General features: G+C 48.5%; 1 protein-coding gene across 1 annotated transcript in view; it reads left to right on the top strand.

Annotated features, from left to right (window-relative positions):
• Nucleotides 1-17,710, top strand: part of LOC144136580 (atrial natriuretic peptide receptor 1-like) — a 140,822-nt gene that overhangs the window by 45,842 nt on the left and 77,270 nt on the right. The window contains exon 2 of the mRNA XM_077669032.1: nt 16,395-16,509. Coding sequence (XP_077525158.1) covers nt 16,395-16,509 — 115 coding nt within the window. The remainder of the gene's footprint in view (nt 1-16,394; nt 16,510-17,710) is intronic.

The following is a 17,710-nucleotide window of genomic DNA, read 5'->3' as shown; positions in this document are numbered from 1 at the left end:
CCGCCATTACGAGCACAGCCCCACCGGTAGCTTGATGTTTATGAAAATTAACCTCATCCTTCCATCTCAAACGTGCCGGCATGAAGACTTCCCGCCTGACTCCATTTCATGAATTATGCATTGAACGTGTGCGTATTGCGCGACGAATTCATTTCTTTGCGAGAGAGCACGCACATCACAAGGCACCCTTCAAGAGTCATGCGGCAGGAATTCCTTACTCAGCACCAAGCACTCTTTTCCCAGATCTGCGCCCGGCGCTATAAAGCACATTTCTCGTCGGCTTTAAGGCTTCGGGTGAACCGCGCGGCGCTGCACAGAACCGCCTAGAGTCTCAGATACACAACCGACACGAGCGGTCTTAGAAAGCGGTTCCACGAGGCGGCGCTGCCGGCACGTTGCCTTAAGGTGCGTTCGGATCAAAGGAAGACGCCGAGGCAAGCCGCAATTTCATCGTGGATACCTTTCATGCGCAGCGCTGGTCTGGCGGCGACGGCACGCTCGGTTGCCTGGACACCGGCCGCGGCTGTCAAAAGCTACTGAGCCCCCTGCGGCCTTTGGGACGTTCTATGAAGTCCTTGCCTGGGGCGCTGGTACAGAAATTTGCGGCGAGAATTTTTTTTGCACATTTTTCGCTGCGATACACGATACTTAATAAAGTATTTAGTCATTCAGTAAACTCTGCGAAATATCAACGTCCCGCTGCATTTACGTGCCGCGCATTTTTATCTGTTTTTGATTTTGATCTCTCCTAGAATCATTTTTCAGGTTTACAGGCTTTGGGGGAAATTTGTAGCAACGGTAAGCAGACTGCGGGACAATAGGTACGTTTACGTGTTCCTGCGGGGTCAGCGTCAGGTTCGATACCTCCATACAGCCTTTTAGGTTACCTGCACCAGCGCGAGTACAAAATAAAGTGTAAAGAGAAAATCTTTTGTTCGCTCTAAAATGCCGCTGGGGAGCGCGGTTTTTTGTGGGTTCCTTACTGTTTCGAATGCCCGTTTCAATTTTGCTCCTATGAATATCGAACCCCGAACGTCTGCCTAAATCTGTTCAGCAGGGACTAAACGATCACCTGGTGACGTCTCCGGCGTTGACGTGATATGCTTAGCGATAACCACTTGGTTCCAGACTGTCTAACTAGCACCACACACGGCCTGTTTTGTATTGGGAGAATAGGGCATGAGATAAATCGAAATAGAATAATTGGTTTCATTATTTTCAAGCTTCGCAAATAATGAATGCTAGCCCTTTGAGCATTTCTGCAGTTTTGCAATTTTAGCACACTTTCAAGCAAGTGATGCATTGCTGTAAGGTGAAACTGACGGTGCTGAAAAAATACCGCATTGTCGCTCGAAAATTCTACTGATCATTACTTAATATAACAGATGGGTATACAAAGCACGTTCAATTGTAGAGTTGTCTTCAATTGTGTGATGGAAATGAAAACAACACTGTTCTTTTGAGAGGCTCACTATTTTATTGTGGTATGAATACGCTTTGAAGATATATTTATTTTAGCAAGAAAACAGGCAAAATTAAAATCCCTCAGCGAGTTAATTCCAGGCCATAGTTGAATTTCCCACGCAAATGTGGTCAGGAAATGGCGCTGGAATAGTACTTTTGCGGCCCTCTGTATTGTTAATGTCTTTCTTAGATGAATGCAGGGATATAAACGTGAGGTGAAGAAAAAAAACAGACTTCAGATTTCACGAGAAAGATATTTAATTTAAATAACAGGTTAAAACTGCGCTTTAAGGATTTTTTTTTAAGATATTGTAAATTTTACACCAGCGGAATTTGGTTTTACGGAAACTTCCTTTCATTCCCTGTAATCGTGGCGAAATGAACAAAAAAGTGCACAAGACGCTTCCAATGAGAGCTCCCCAATTAGTACCATACAGTTACATACCATGCTTTAAATGCGCTTTAAATTCGGCGTTCGCAAGCTCAATGTCAAGGCGTGCTCGATAACCGCGAGCAATCATCGTTTCAATAAAGGGAAGTTGCTTGTCTCGTACGCTGCTGATTAAAATAAAACCTCTCGAACTAGTTGTTGATAAGTCAGGAATTGATTGTGGCGTCTCTGGCTCGAAAATCGATATTTTGCCTCCTTCGCTTCTTTAAACTTCTTTCCTCCGTTCTCACTATTTCTTCTGAGCGATCAGCCTCCCTTCGATACCGAAGCGAACGAGTGACGTCAGTTTCCGTCTCTGCGGCCAGGCGCCACATCTGGTACCATCAGATAATAGAGGAGCAAAATAAGGTATAGGAAAATAGATTCAAAACAAAATCTTTATTATATATTGATACGGGAATAAAAGAAGAGGCGGAGAGCGAGCGCGAGCGGCGAGCGCGCGGCTCTAGCACGAGGGAGATAGAACGAGAAAGCTTGGCCGCCGCTGGTCGTGCTTCGCCGGCTCTCCTCCGTACTGCTGCTATATTTCTCTGGGCGGGCCCGTGGCCACCCCGTGGCATCCCACACAGTAACATTTTGGTGGCAGCGGTGGGATCATGCCGCTCACCCGCTCCCAGAATCAAGCACCCGACGTGCCAGACGACAGGAGTCCACCACCAGCCGATAGCGCCGACGACGCGGCGGCCGGCGCCGCTAGACCTAGGCGCTCGGAGAGGCTCGGCTCTTCGCAGCAGCCGGACGCCGGTGTTGAGCGCCTCCTGGATACAGTCACCCAACGGATGGACGCATGGGAGGCCCGTCTGACTGCCCAGGCTGGGGAGATGGAAGCTCTCCGGCGCGAACTCCGTCGCCTGGTGCCAGCCGAGCCGAGCACAGGTCAGATGCCTTTGGGCGTCCCCGCCGCCGCTGTTTACGGCTCTGCCGTCGCTGGGCCTGCGGTCGTGGCCGCCAATGGCGTGCTCGGCGCGGGTGCGTCCTCGCCGCAGTGTTCGTTGGACGTTGTGGAATTGCCCACATTTGACGGCACCATCTCGTGGGATGCTTACCGCATCCAGCTGGACGGTATTGCGGCGGCGAGAGGCTGGGACGAGCAAATGAAGGCATGGATGCTCGTTGCAAAACTGAGGGGCCGCGCCACCGAGCTGCTGCAGAACGTGCCGCCCGACCAGCTGGGCTCTTACACTGTTCTGGCGGGCCTCCTCGCCGACCACTATGGTGCCTCAGGTCAACCCCGTGTGCAGTACCACCGCCTGCGAGCCCGCCGTCAAGAGCCCGGGGAGACCTACCAGGACCTCGCCGCCGCCATTGAGCGCCTGGCTCTGCAGTCGCTGCCGGGAGCGCCTCAGAACGCCGTGGCCCTGGTCGGCACCGAGGCGTTTGTCGACGCCATCCGACTCCCCGAGGTGCAGCGCTTGGTCCGCTCTGGCCGTCCTGATTCCGTCCGCGCCACCATGGCGCTCGCCATCGAGGCGGAATTGACTTTGCTGGCCACGCGGGGGTCGCCACCGTCTGCCGAGCGCAGCGTCCGGGTGCAGGCTCCTCGGTCCGCAGCACCAACTGCGGCCTCTATCCGACGCCTGCGTAACGACGTCCGCATGACCTGCTTCCGCTGCGGCCTGCGGGGACACTACGCGAGGGACTGGGCCGGCCCTCCAACGTCGGGAAACAATTTGGCGGAACTCCGGGGGCACCGTTCCGCCGAATAAAATCCGTCCCCACACTCCTTCGTTCTGCGCGTCCCCTCCTTTCGTCGGCTCCGATTACCACTGATGCTCCTTACGTGCTCGTCGACGTCGCCCTGCTTGACCGGCACGTAAAGGCCTTGGTTGACACTGGAGCGGCTGTCAATGTACTGCACAAATCGTTTGTTGCTAACGCGCCCCACCTGCTTCTGCCAGCCGCCAAAACCCGGCTCTTAGCTTTTAACGGCACCCCTGTGGAGCAAGTCGGACGTGTCGTCGTCAACCTGACAGCACTCGGAAATACCATCTCCACCGAGTTTGTTGTCGCAGACAGCCCTATTTGGCCAGTGGTCCTCGGGTGCGGGTGGTGCCAGCAAGCCGGAGTCGTCCTTAATTTTACTAGAACCAAACCACGGGCGAGCCGAACTCTCTGTGGGCCGGGCTGGCTTAGCCGGGTTTCCAGCCTCGGTGTCGCCCTGTGGCAGTCCCTGGTGTCGGCGACCAAGCGTGCCTCAGCATCTCTGCGTGACCTCGCGACGAAGTGGCCGTGTCGAGTCAAGCCGTTCGACGTCACTACAGTGACTGTGGCGTCCGCCGTGACCCTGCCACCGGGTGCGGCAACGTGGGTGTATGCCAAGCTTGACAGTCCGGTCACAGCAGACGTGCTGTTCGAACCCATCCGGTGTTCAGCTCCAGCCCGTCAGATGACCTCCCCTCGAAGCCTTCTGCCTGTGCTCAAAGGAGAGGCCCACGTATTTATACTCAACATCAGCAGCGTACCTCTCGCGCTGACTCCCGGCACGCAATTGGGTACAGCCTCAGTTTTGGACCCCGGGTCACCAGTGGCGTCTCTGCAACCTGAAGCCCCGCCTCGCCACCCTCCAGCGCCGGCGATCCTATCATGGGAAGAATTTAACTTTGGACCCAGCCTGACCTGCGCGGAACTCGCCTCTCTAAAGACCTTGCTGCTCGAGCATCGCAGTTGCCTTGCTCTCAGCGCCGGTGAACTCGGGTGCACTTTCTGGGCTCAACACCGGATCAACACCGAAAACCGCGGGCCCGTTCATCACCAACCTCGCCGTGTAGCGCCAGCCGAACGGAGAGTCATCCAGCAGCACGTGTGCGACATGCTTGACCAGGGAATCATTGCCCCTTCTTGTAGCCCTTGGTCCTCCCCTGTCGTCCTTGTGCGCAAGAAGGATGGAACACTCCGCTTCTGCGTTGACTATCGGAAGCTAAATGCTATTACTAATTGCGACGTGTACCCGCTGCCTCGCCTCGACGATGCGCTTGACCGCCTGAAGAGCGCCCGTTATTTTTCCACGCTAGATCTGCTGTCGGGCTACTGGCAGGTGCCTGTTCACCCCGATGATGCGGAAAGGCGGCTTTCGTGACTCCCGACGGCCTTTACCAGTTCAACCGTATGCCCTTCGGTCTCTCGAACGCTCCAGCCACTTTCCAGCGTCTCATGGACTGAGTCTTAGGCCATTTGAAGTGGACTATGGCGTTGGTCTACCTGGATGACGTAATTGTCTACGCGGCTACATTTGAAGAACACCAGAGACGCCTCAAACTCGTCCTCGAAGCCCTTACCTCTGCTGGGCTTCGCTTAAAACCAAAAAAATGTTTCTTCGATTTCGCGGAGGTGACGTACTTGGGTCACCTTGTGAGCCGGCATGGCATCCGTCCCGACCCTGAAAAGCTAAAAGCGCTTACAGCTTACGAAGCTCCCACCACCGCCAAGGAGCTCAAAAGTTTCCTTGGATTTGCTTCGTATTTCCGTCGTTTCATTCCGGACTTTGCCAAGCGCAGCGCTCCATTGACCGCCCTGCTGAAGAAAATGCACCGTGGAGTTGGACGCAGGCCCAACAGCTCGCGTTTCTTGACGTCAAGCACGCCCTCCTCGAGCCTCCTACATTGGCTCATTACGACGAATCGGCCCCCATCGTCCTCCACACGGATGCCAGCCAAGATGGGCTCGGCGCTGTCCTCCTGCAAGAAGACGAGTCTGGTGACCACAAAGTCCTAGCTTATGCCAGCCGCCAGCTTTCCGACGTTGAGCGCCGCCGCCACTCTTCAGAACTCGAGTGCCTCGCCGTTGTCTGGGCCGTCGAGAAGTTCCGTCCCTACCTGTACGGCCGTCACTTCACCATAGTCACGGACAATAGCGCTCTCACTTGGCTGCAGTCCGCCAAACATTTGAATGCCAAGATTGCACGCTGGTCCCTGCAACTTCAAGAGTACAATTTCACAATAGTGCATCGGCGCGGCTCTGCCCATCAAGATGCCGATTTCCTTTCTCGCCACCCTTGTTCCGTGACAGCTTTGACGGACCTGAGGACTGCACAAACGCAAGATCCCGCCATTGCTGCCATAATCCACTCCCTTGGCACCGCCGCCGGCGCAGGCCTCCGCCAACTACGCCGGGTCTACCGAATGAAGGACGACCTCTTGTGTCATGTGAAGCGGCTCCGTGGTCGACCACCCGTCTGGTTGCCAGTTGTGCCGGCAACACTGCGGTCGCAAATCTTGCGCGGCTTGCACGACGCTCCCACGGCTGGTCACCTTGGTCGCGGCAAGACCTACGCACGAGTGTCGGAGCGGTTTTGGTGGCCTAATATGTCCAGAGATGTCAAGGAACACGTGGCGTCCTGCCAGACATGCCAGTACAGAAAACCGTCCACAGGTGTAACCAAGCCACCCCCGCAGGCTTTTTCGCCACCAAGTTCACCTTTCGAGCTGGTTGGACTGGATCATTTGGGCCCGTTTCCGAAGACGCGTGCCGGCAACCGGTATGTTCTGGTTGCGATCGACTACTTCTCCAAGTGGGTCGAAGCACCGCCCGTTCCAGACACGTCGTCCGCTCATGCCGTCGCGTTTGTGGAACAGCATCTCGTTCTTCGGCACGGTGTTCGCCGGCGCCTCATCACGGACCGTGGGAGCTGCTTTATGTCCCATGAATTCGAGCGAGCCCTCCGCTCCTTCGGCATTGCGCATTCCACTACATCCGTCAATCATCCGCAGTGCAATGGCCTCGTGGAGCGTGTTAACCGTACCCTCACGGATATACTCGCATCCTACGTCGCTCCGTCCCACACAAACTGGGATCGTTTTGTTTCTGCTGCAGCTTTTGCAGTCAACACTGCAGCGCAAGAAACAACGCATGTGACGCCGTTCTCAGTCGTCTATGGCAGAACGCCCTCCATCCCTCTCGACGCGCAGTTGGGCCTTCCCCATCCTACTGCGTCACCATCTGAATCTGCTCAACGACTTCATTCCGCCCGCCTCGACGCCCAGCGCAACCTCCTCACGGCTCACGCGCGTGTGCAAGCGGCCAACGCGGCAGCACCACCACATCCCCCTTTCCGGCCCGGTGACTTGGTCCTCGTTCGCCGCACCATCCGTGCGACTGGCCGTGCCGCAAAGCTCTTGCCCCGATACCGCGGCCCTTACCGTGTCGTTGCCCGACTCGGCCCCGTGACATACCGCCTCGAAGACCTGCCAGAGCATCGACCATGCGGTGTGCACCACATTTTCCCAGAGCATGTTTCAAACATGAAGCGATATGTCTACGGCGCCTGCGGTGACTCCGACTTAGCTACCGGGTCCTCATCAGTGCCGTCGTCGCCTGCTGGCTCCATGCCTTCCCCACGCAATGCAGTCCCATAAACGGATCGCCGCTCAATATGTATGCCGGTAATAGGCACTTAACTCACCTGAAACTTCAGCGACGGCCTTTAATTTGGCTGTTCGGTAGCCACTCTCGTTGACCATTGTTCTTTATTGATCTACAGCTTGGCGGCAATTAACAAACGATTCTCAGGGTATAGCCTTCCAGGGCTCAGAAATTTAGGATCACTTTTTACGCATATTCTCACTGCTTCTGCGTGTAGCGTGCTCAAAAATGAATAGAAACTCTCAATGCTCAAGCCTGATGAGGGTCGTGAAACGTTTAGTGCATATTTTGCTCAGATTTTATTAGAGGAAAATTCATAGTCGAAGGGCGAAACACTTTCCTTCAATTCTATTCAATTCTTTCGTCTACCCCCCAAAAAGAAATAATGCGCACATTACAGTGAGACCGGAGGTGTGGCGCAGCATGTAGCCATGACGAAAGCCTGTAAGGAAGTTTTAAAAAAAAAAGGTATAGAATAATGCTGGAGTTATTTCAGCTTCCGGCCGCATTCTGGTTGTTTCTTGTGGCGCAACATCAATGTCTCGCACGGCATAGCATCGCACGCATTTAGTGCATGCCTAAGCTCTCCGTTCATTCTTTGCGTGGTTTGTTAGTGAAAATAAATCAAATAGCAGTTAATTTTTCTGATATAAGTCCGCGAGTACCCGCTGGCGTAATCCGGTTGAAAAAAACAGACCTCAAAGGAGAAACCAGTGGTTCAGTTCAAAAATGATCACGCATTGTCCGGGTAAGAAATTCAACATGGTACAAAGCACCTGTGAAACGTTCTTGCGATAACAGAAGACAAAGACACTTTTAGTCGTAGAAAAACGGTATGTAGCATGCCGTAAGGTTTTTAATTTTATATGTTTTCGGTTCCCATTAAATAACAAGAATGTTTCGATGGCAGAGGAACACGTGTATTGGTCTTGTTAGAGGATTTCACAAGCATGGCTTAAAAGAAATTTTTACTCTCAGTTAAATTTAACCATAATGTAACAGCACGGAATACAGAGTCCTGGGGACTGTATATCTGTTGATTCGCAGACATTCATCAATGTGCGAAGTACTTTGAGAAAGAGAAAGTACTTTGAGTTTCATGGGAAATCTCAGCCCCAAATGCAGTGTGAAGAAAAACAGCCACTGCATAAAAAAGCGTCGAGTGTGAGCAGATGGAGAGGACGTTGCAAAACCTGGCATAAAAGACAAACCTCACACAGCCGTCACGCTCATATTTGTAATAAAAACGGCATAAAACAAATCTTGAGATCTAATGATTCCGTAAGAAGTAAAAAACATTACCACGCTAGGAAACCAGGACAGCTAGTGAAATCGTGACTTAACTTAGTTGATCACAGCTGATCTCCAGAAGAAAGGACACGAAAGCCTGAGACTTAGCTTAAATACTGTAGCTAATTGCCATGCATTACGCAATCAGTCACACTTCACATAATAAAAACACAAAGTTAGCACAATCGCAATAAACAAAAAGTCGGTAGTGCTAGTTCCTGAACAAGAGTCCAGCACCCGGTTTGTCAGCATTTATCTTTTTCGAACCGTCTTAATTAGATTTTTTTTTCACTGAAGCTTCAGTTCAAAACAGCCCGTTCTCCGCTGGGCAATTATTGCACTGTATAAGATGTAAACATTACTTTGAGTCCAAATTTTTGCCGTTCTGGCGATAAATGTTTTTTTTTTCATAAGGTGCGGTTCTTACAGCTTGCTGTTGGAACAAAGACGGCGCGTCAGCGACTGTGTGCACTGCATGCCGCGCACGTCTTAAAATTGCGCGGTGGTGGTACCTTTTCCACAAATGCACAATCAAAACTGGGTGCAAAAACTTCCAGCTTACACTTGCTGCCAAAAAAAAAAAGGTCTTCACACCACACCGTGTTTTGATGGTAGCGTGCGTGGTTATTTTCAATTCTCATGATAATTTTGAGGTTGAACATTCCGCTCACTGTTCTCTATCCCCGACATCGTGGCGAATTGTGGTCTTTCGATAGTTTTTTTTTATTGTCAGTTTTTTCTATCTGATTAGAGAAAACCATCGCAGAAAGACAAAGGTTGCTCCGCTTTTTTAAGTTTCTGTTTTGCCGGCAACTTTGAGTATACAAGGCGCTAAAAAGGTCACGGCGTGAAGAAAAAATAAATGTATAAACTGAGCCAGTGGCAAGCAAAGCGACTAGACAAGATGTATAGTAGTTGTAAACATACGTGACTGAGCCTGGGTCCTACGGTCGAGGCCTCCAGCAAAGCAAACAACCTAGTGTTTTATTTCTGAGGTTCGTGCCTCGCCTTGCCCGCAGGCATGTCACGTCCTGGCGAGTCCTTCTTGCAAAATTAGGTGGGCAGGAAATGAAAGTCGCACTGTTTTGCAGCCAGCTGTCCTGGCACACAGCCTAAATGGTGTTTTTTTGAGCCAAAGGAGGCTTCGTGATAAGTTTACAGAAGAGTATGCCCAAATAATCGAAGCCACTTGGCACAGGAAGGTTCTCATGGTCTTCCAGGCCTTAGAGCCAGAAGTACCTCATTTTTCTTTTAGTTTTACTGTTGCTTTCTGTTGCTCTTCCGAGACTTTCGCGGAGCTCGATAAAGTGCCCTGGGGCCGGCTACTTTGGGCAGCTAGTCCAACCACGCGGTCTTACGTGCGAGTACTAACGAAAATGAATAATTTCCCGGTGAACTGAGCTTTCTTTAAAGTTCTTACAGGTCCATTCTAAGAAACACAACTTAAAAGGGAGCTTATCCCGCTCAACGCAAGAGGCACCACTTGGAAAGTGCACTAATGCTTGCGCCCTGCTATAACGGCTCGTCACGTCTGTACCGGTTGTGACGCGTTCTCCAAAAAGTTTTCTTCCTTCCCTAACAAGCACTACAGAGTGAATGCAGCATGCAGGCTCGTCAGAACGCAGGCTGGCACTTTTGGACCTGTGGCTCAAAAGAAACAAAATCAACTGCATCGCTTCGTCATTGGCATGGCATGTGTGCGATCGAGAGACAGGTGCGTCGTTACTCACTCCCCCCACTCTGTATGACTACATTTGGTTCATGAATTCCTGAAAAATTATTGACAGTCCTGGATAAAGATTCGCGCGATTGATTGATTGAAAGTCCTTTATTCTGAGAGGAAGGCGAAAATCCACTGTGGGTAAAATGGAGAAAGAACGTTAGTTACACTCGAGGTCTGAGTCGGTGTATTGTCCGTTTTGCTGTTGCTGGACCCGATCAGAAGGGCTTTAGTCGGCACCCTTACACCGCCCTGATAAGGCCGCTTTGGCTCCCATATGCACCAAATAGGAGCTCTGTGCAGGTGACCGTGGGCAGCCCGGAACGGTAAGCTAAGTGCTGGAGACTCTGCACGGCCATTCTGCCGGTTTCAAATGCGGTTTCATTGCCAGAGTAAATGGGTGAGGTCCGCGCGGCAGCAGAGCCCGCGGTGCGAGCACGTTGCTGCGTTGATGTCAGGCCGTCGCCATTTCGCCAGAGTATTTAGGGTATATGCGAGTCAGCTCCGCGCGATATATCCAGATTCTGCAATTACGACTGCAGAAAGTTCCCCCGAAAACAGGCGAAAGACTCTTGGGGGGAGATTTTACGAGAACCTTTAGAGCGGAAGAACTTGGAGACCTTTCGAGGGTAAGATCAGCGGTATTTCAGAAAAAGTCGAACTTTAGGTACTGTCGACCCCAAATTTATGCGGGACGCAGATGGGCGGGAAACAATTTTCTTGCTGCCATCGCTGAAGACATTCACTGAAATGCGTGCGCGTATGAAGCAACATGCAAACCCAGTCCGCTTCGTATGCTGAGCAGGCGAATACGCCCTAGAATAGAAGTGTTCTTGAGCCGACGCGTCTTGAAAGAAATTGCTTGTGAATGTACTTTTCTGCCTATAACCATTCTTGCCGAACAAGCTTGAGGAAAGGTAGTCATGGTACGTAGCGTCACGACACTGGCGTACGCTTATCTAAAAAAAAAATCAACAAGCGAACTTAGCATACAGGAAAAGCATAAATGTCCTAACCGCATGGAAACGCGAGGCCTAGTCAGTCTGCCTTTCTACCTAAACCAATGTGCCCGCTGCCCACGCGAAGGCACTGTTAGGGCTGTGTAGCGTTGCCTAAACCTCTGAATCACTAGAGGTAGAAATGAGCAGTTCTGCCCATTCTGACGACCTTTTGAAAATTAAATAGGACCCTACAACGGATCCTGTTGAGCGTGAACTACGCTCCATGCTCAAGGGAAAAGCTGTGCGCAACGCCCGGCTGGAATGTGGAATGAACCGCAGTGACCGCCTTTGAAATCTGCCGCTACAGACTCTTAAGTCGACCATTGTATTTTGATATCGTTCTGTGCTAGACTCCTTATTCTCAATGCGATACAATAGCTGTCCTACTTCCTATGCCCGTTGTAGCGTACTTATTTTTTTAGCGTTGATTCTTCTGGACATAGTACAGAATGCGCTATTTCTTCGTGTCAATTTTTTTTTACAAAGTAAAAGTAGCCGCTTTCGTCTCCGAATGCGAAATTAGCCACAGACTTGAAGTGACGGCGACCGGCTAGTCGGGGGTCGGACGGGTGGCTTTAAACGCATTGATCGCGATTGAATACGAGCGGGTGAGAATCTGCCCAAGCCCCAGCCGTGCTGAAGCTAATCTTTGTGACAGCTAGCACATTCTTCTTGTAAAGGTTGTTGATGCGAATCTCGGAAAACGTTGGATGCGCGAATGCGAGCAGAGAGAGCGACTTGGCTTGTATTGCCCCTTGCATAAATTGCGAAATCGACGCAAGAGACGCAATATACTTCAGGCTTATTCTAATTTTGACGGAAGCTGGTGGGGATATCGAAGTGTGGGAACGGATCCTGGAAACCATGACGTAACACTTGCTTTTCAAACCTCCGTACTGCTATGTGATCTCAACATGCACTCCTGATAGAGGGCACGCAAAAAAAAAAGAAATCAACCACATTCTTTATCTTACCTATTAACTGCACAGTAGTCACAACACTTCACATACAATTTTCTGAAAGGAGTAACTTCAGAAGCTTCTCATCGCATTAGAAAGTTTCCAGTCGCCGCACAAATAAGTCTGCAGATCCGCACAGCTTTCGAAAGACATTCCCTTTGCTCCTTTCATTCGAAAAACTGCTCGCTGCGCAAAGCAATGCGCCGAGGCGCTACCACGGATCTAAACGGGAGTCAGAGTCGTGAAAATTGGGGCTTTCTAATTACACGAACTAATTTCCCGTTGTGCAGTCGCGTCGGAGGTTCTTCTAGCACGTGTTTTAATTAGGTTAACAGCGCTCCCAATGCGCCGTGCTTTCTCGTCAGTCCCAGGGGCACGTCTAGAGCGCCGGCTTATCTAGTCAGCAACAGGCCTGCAAAAAAAAAAAAAACACATCCCTCTCTTATACACATACGCCCACAAAATAGGCGGGAAACAGACGAGCAGAAAGAGCGGAGGAAATGCTCGGTCCCCGAGAGGTCTGTCTTGGGGAAACAAACCTTGAATGAGCGCGCGCGTACCGCAGTTAACGGCTTCCCGACTGGCAAGAATCGCTTCACTGCCGTTCTGGGGGCCTCGGGATGCCGAGAAGGGCACGGACCCGCGCCTGAGCCATAGGCGCTACTTTTTGCTGCTGCCCCTCCCCCCCTCCTCGCATCTGAGTAGCGGCGGAGCACGCGCGAGAGACGCAGAGAGCGGAGGCCGGATTTACGAGCCGCGAACTGTTCCCTTACGGCTCGGGTATTTGGAGCAGCGATGGCTTCCTCCCCCGCAGACGTCGCCTTTTGTATCCTTCACCTTGTCAGCACTTTCTTCCCGTCTCATACATTTGGCATGTGCTCTACGTCTTTACTTTTCTATCCTGCGTGACGAGACACAGAGTCACGGGCTGCACTGATGCCTCTGGGAACGCAACCTGCACTAAAGCCCCCTTCTGCCGGCACCTTACCCTCCTTTTCGTCTCCATTTCTGCTGCTCAATGGGGGCCCCGGGCAAATGTGCGCATCGTTTGTTCGATAGCGAATTTCTCTCGTCTCATTTTTATTTTTCTATCTTTCTCTTTTTTTCCCCAGAAATAGGGCCTGCGAATGGCGAGCATTGAAAGCCAAATTTGAACGAAGGGGCACGTACTGGCATTTGACAAATGGCTTCTCGTCGTGTTTAGAGCGTTCTAGGCTTTAAACTCGATTGGGGAGAAAACAAAACGTATATGTCAGAATGGCGCAAGGGTAATGGTGACGCCGCGAAATTCAGAACGGCTGACAAAAAAAAAACAAGCATAAAAACGTTGAGAGCGGCTATTACAGACGCCAGCCTGCAGGCCCTGAGAGGTATGACTGGGAGGAATACGCGTGACCTGAGCGCACATCATTAGCGCTTGTGGGATCTCGTATACCTCTCCGTTATATGCTTTTTTTGTTGGGATGCAAGGCGTGGGATAAGCAAGTACAAAACTTTGCACAATGACGCACGACCTTTGAACCGCTTCTAGAAGGTGATATTAGTGGCGACCTCGAAAAGACGCTTCGCTGTCATACGAACAAGTTATACAAAAAGACCGTCATACAAAGAGTTTTAATTAAACCTAGCCGTGATTAATGCTCGCAAACCATTTATTTTATCTCCGTATCCTAGCCCTATCTCTGCTGAAGCTCTGCTTCCTCTCTCTGTAAGTGCCTGGTTTACAACAGTGAATGCGTTTTGCATCAACAGCTTGGATATTGTATTTAATAGCAAAAACAGAAATGAGAAGTGCTTTTCTTGCTGGGGATTACAAGAATACCACTTATGCGGAACTAATAACATCTTTTTCAGAAAATTTAGATAGAAATTTTTTAGCAGAACTGAAATATGTTTATTATTATCTCGAAAAAATTAAGTGAAAATTGTGCTTTAAATGTGCGGTCTCAGCAACTTCGCAGCGAAATTCCCAAGGTGCGCTGGATTGGGCTCGAAAGCCACTCGGCTCATAACCACTTAGGCCAGTTGTTTGTTTCTGCCAGATGTGAAGGATGTAAATACTTTTTTTTTATTTATTTATAAATACTGCGGTCTTATAACAACAAGACCATCGCAGGTGGGTACATAATTTGTGTAACACCAAAGGACAAAAAAAAGGAAATACAGCAGACAAGGCGTCACAGCAACGAAATTAGTACATCACACTGTACTGTATCTTTTCACAACCTCAGAATATATATACTGCAGTCATAGAGCCAAGCATATAATTAAGTAAATCTCAACAAATTACTCATCAACCAAACATTCAAAATTTCGTCACTTGTTGCAGCAGCGCCTCAAAATGGGACAAATTATTCTCTTAGACTATATGACCAGCAAGGTTGTTCCATTCAGTAATAGTTCTAGGAAAATAGGAATATTTGTAGCAGTTTGTTCTTGTGGATAAAGGTTTTACGGAAAGAGAATGTCTCAGGCGTGTTGCATAACCACTAGAGTAACTAACAATTTTCGAGATGTCAATGTTGTATTGCCCATGAATTAACTGGAAAAAGAATTTCAAACGACAGATACGGTTTCTATCAGTAACGGATGGTAAGCCACTCTTTTTAATAAGATTAGTGATAGAAGTGCGACCATAGGAATTATAAATAAATCTTACTGCTTTCTTTTGAATCCTTTCTAATTTGTTAATGTTAATCTTGGTATATGGGTCCCAGATCATTACGGCATATTCTAAGATTGGCCGCACAATAGTGTTATACGCAAGGAAACGCGTTTCAGGAGTAGCGAACCGTAGTGCACGCCTCAAGAAGAATATTTTGCGCAGAGCATTTGACGAGATGGTATCAATATGTTTGTTCCAGGAAAGATTATTGGAAATCCATAGGCCGAGATATTTGTAGCATGTTACCTCTGAGAGTGCACTATCGGAAGTACCATACTGGTAGAGAAGAGGATTCCTTTTAAGCGTTATTCTCATATATACTGTTTTATCAAAATTTATCACCATTTGCCACCTATCACACCAGCGCATTACCTTCCGAAAGTCATTATTTAGCCTGATTTGATCTTCACTTGAGTTAATTCGTTCATAGAGGACACAATCATCGGCATATAACTTAACATTAACAGAGAGATCTTGGACGATATCATTAATATAAAGAATAAACAAAAGCGGTCCAAGCACAGATCCTTGAGGAACTCCCGATTCAACTAGAATGCAATGTGAGAGGGCACCATTTAGTGTAACAAACTGGCGCCTGTTTGTCAGGTAAGCCTTAATCCAGGTTATTAGTTTATCGTTTTTTATTACAGAACTCAATTTATATATTAGCTTGTTATGAGAAACCGTATCAATGAATGGCAGAGTTTAAAGAAGTAAACGCCTTGTGTTACAGTGTTTGCGAAGACAGCAACATTAGGAGTGACGAACATGCACTCTGGGTATACATACTAAAATGTCAACATGAGGAGAACATCAATAATTCCACTGATGATTAGGATTGACAAAACTTCCCAGCTGCGCAGAGAAAGCTGAGGACCATTAGCCTCGTGATTACTTTTCAAACACAAAGACAGACGACACGATAATTCAAAGCAACCATAACGCAAAAGAAAGTCAAACACTAGACACGTCCGACTATACATCACGAACTCTTTCTACGGGCACTAAGCTGCCTTTCCCTCGCCTTTCTGGCTCCCTCTGAAAATAAATGTTCATTATATTGCAGAAGTAACTGAAAATATGTGCAATTATGCGCATGTAAATTTTCCGCACTCGAATTACGGTTCTACACAACAATCATTGTTTATTAATTAGCATACTGTGGACGTAGAGAGCGTATATACTGATGTGCAGGGCATTTATTCGTGAATAAATTGTTGTGAAAAATTCTCACAAATGTATATTTGTTTTTTCAATTCAGTTATCCTGATGTGTGCGTCGCCAGACACAATACGAGAGATCTTGCTGAAATTATGTGCTTATAAATTTTCCGCACTCGAAATACGGTTTTACACAGCAATCATTGTTTACTTAATTAGCATACTGTGAACGTAGAGAGCGTATATGCTGATTTGCAAGGCATTTATTCGCGAATAAATTGTTGTGAAAAATTCTCACAAATGTTCATTTGTTTTTTTCAATTCAGTTATCCTGATGTGTGCGTCGCCAGACACAATACGAGAGATTATGCTGGCCGCCCTCGAGCTCAACATGGTTGGAAGCGGGGAGTACGTGTTCTTCTCAGTCGAGCTCTTCACAAGGTGAGAAAACCGTTGTTAATAATAAATCCCTGGACAGAAAGCCTGAAGGCTCCACCGTTATCATTCTTTCAAAATTTAATGCAAATAAACTAACTTGTACTTTTCATTGCAGAACTCTATAAGCAAATTCTTACCCGCATATAAAAAAAAACTTGCACTGAAGCCCCAAATTAATACATGTAGAGGTGTCTGCAGCTTGAGTAAAAGCTACGGTTTGGCAACAATAAAATAATCTAAAATAGAAAAACACAGTTCTGTGCTCCCCACAGTTGCCTAGACTGCGCAGACTGCTCAGTGCAATGGGTGTTAGGAACCATGAGCAAACTTCGGTACGAGGAAAGATATTATTGCGTATACAATTTCGGAGGCACCATAGTTTAGTTGTCACGCCTAAAAGCGGTGTATCGTGCTTTGGAGAGAGCTGCAAATTTCTCTATAGGACACAAGGACGCAGCTTCTAAACGAGTCTCTGGGGCAGAATACTACACATAGAAAACCTGTACACCCTTCAGCCAATTTATTATGTTTCTGATTACGACGGCATTCCTAGGAACCAAGTTAACCTTAAGCAGAAAATGAAAAAAAAAATCTGTGCTGAGAGGGGCAGTCAGGATATGTCGAAACAACAATATATAACCACTATAGAGCAGGCACATTGGGTACTTATGCTGATGAGCTTAGTAGCTTAGTTTAGCCTGGAGCAGGCTTTTGACAGCTTGTCTGGCACTCAGAATGTTTGTAATAAGACCGGTTATTGACATCTTCAGGTTGCGATTCACAAGTTATCTAGAAGACCTACCGCCGCCCTTCATCAAGTTACAGCTGTTTTTGCAGACCCGGTTGATGCGACCACGCAGATACGATTACCAAATATGCCCATTTTGGTCTCCGAAATCTGAAGAGCTGTTCGCACAACCATCTGCCAATTTTCAAAAATCAACTTCTAATCATTAGGGCACCACTACCAAAGCAACTTTATGAAATGAAAGACTGATTAGGCTTTGTTACACCACACGCTGCGTACTGAGTAGTGATAAATTCTCGCACAAATGTTTTAGTCCTGCGCGTAAACTATGCTCAGAAAAATTCACGAAACTAAACGCCGTAGCATGAGCGGCACCAGCTTGTAATTAATTGTGACCAGTACTAGTGTCAATGAAAGGACACAAAAACTTAATTTAAAAAAAGACATGGTAATAAC

The sequence above is a fragment of the Amblyomma americanum genome, chromosome 6 (assembly GCF_052857255.1).
Source record: "Amblyomma americanum isolate KBUSLIRL-KWMA chromosome 6, ASM5285725v1, whole genome shotgun sequence".
Lineage (NCBI taxonomy): Eukaryota > Metazoa > Arthropoda > Arachnida > Ixodida > Ixodidae > Amblyomma > Amblyomma americanum.
Note: the sequence above shows the minus strand (reverse complement) of the source record. Positions and strands in the feature narration are given on the sequence as shown.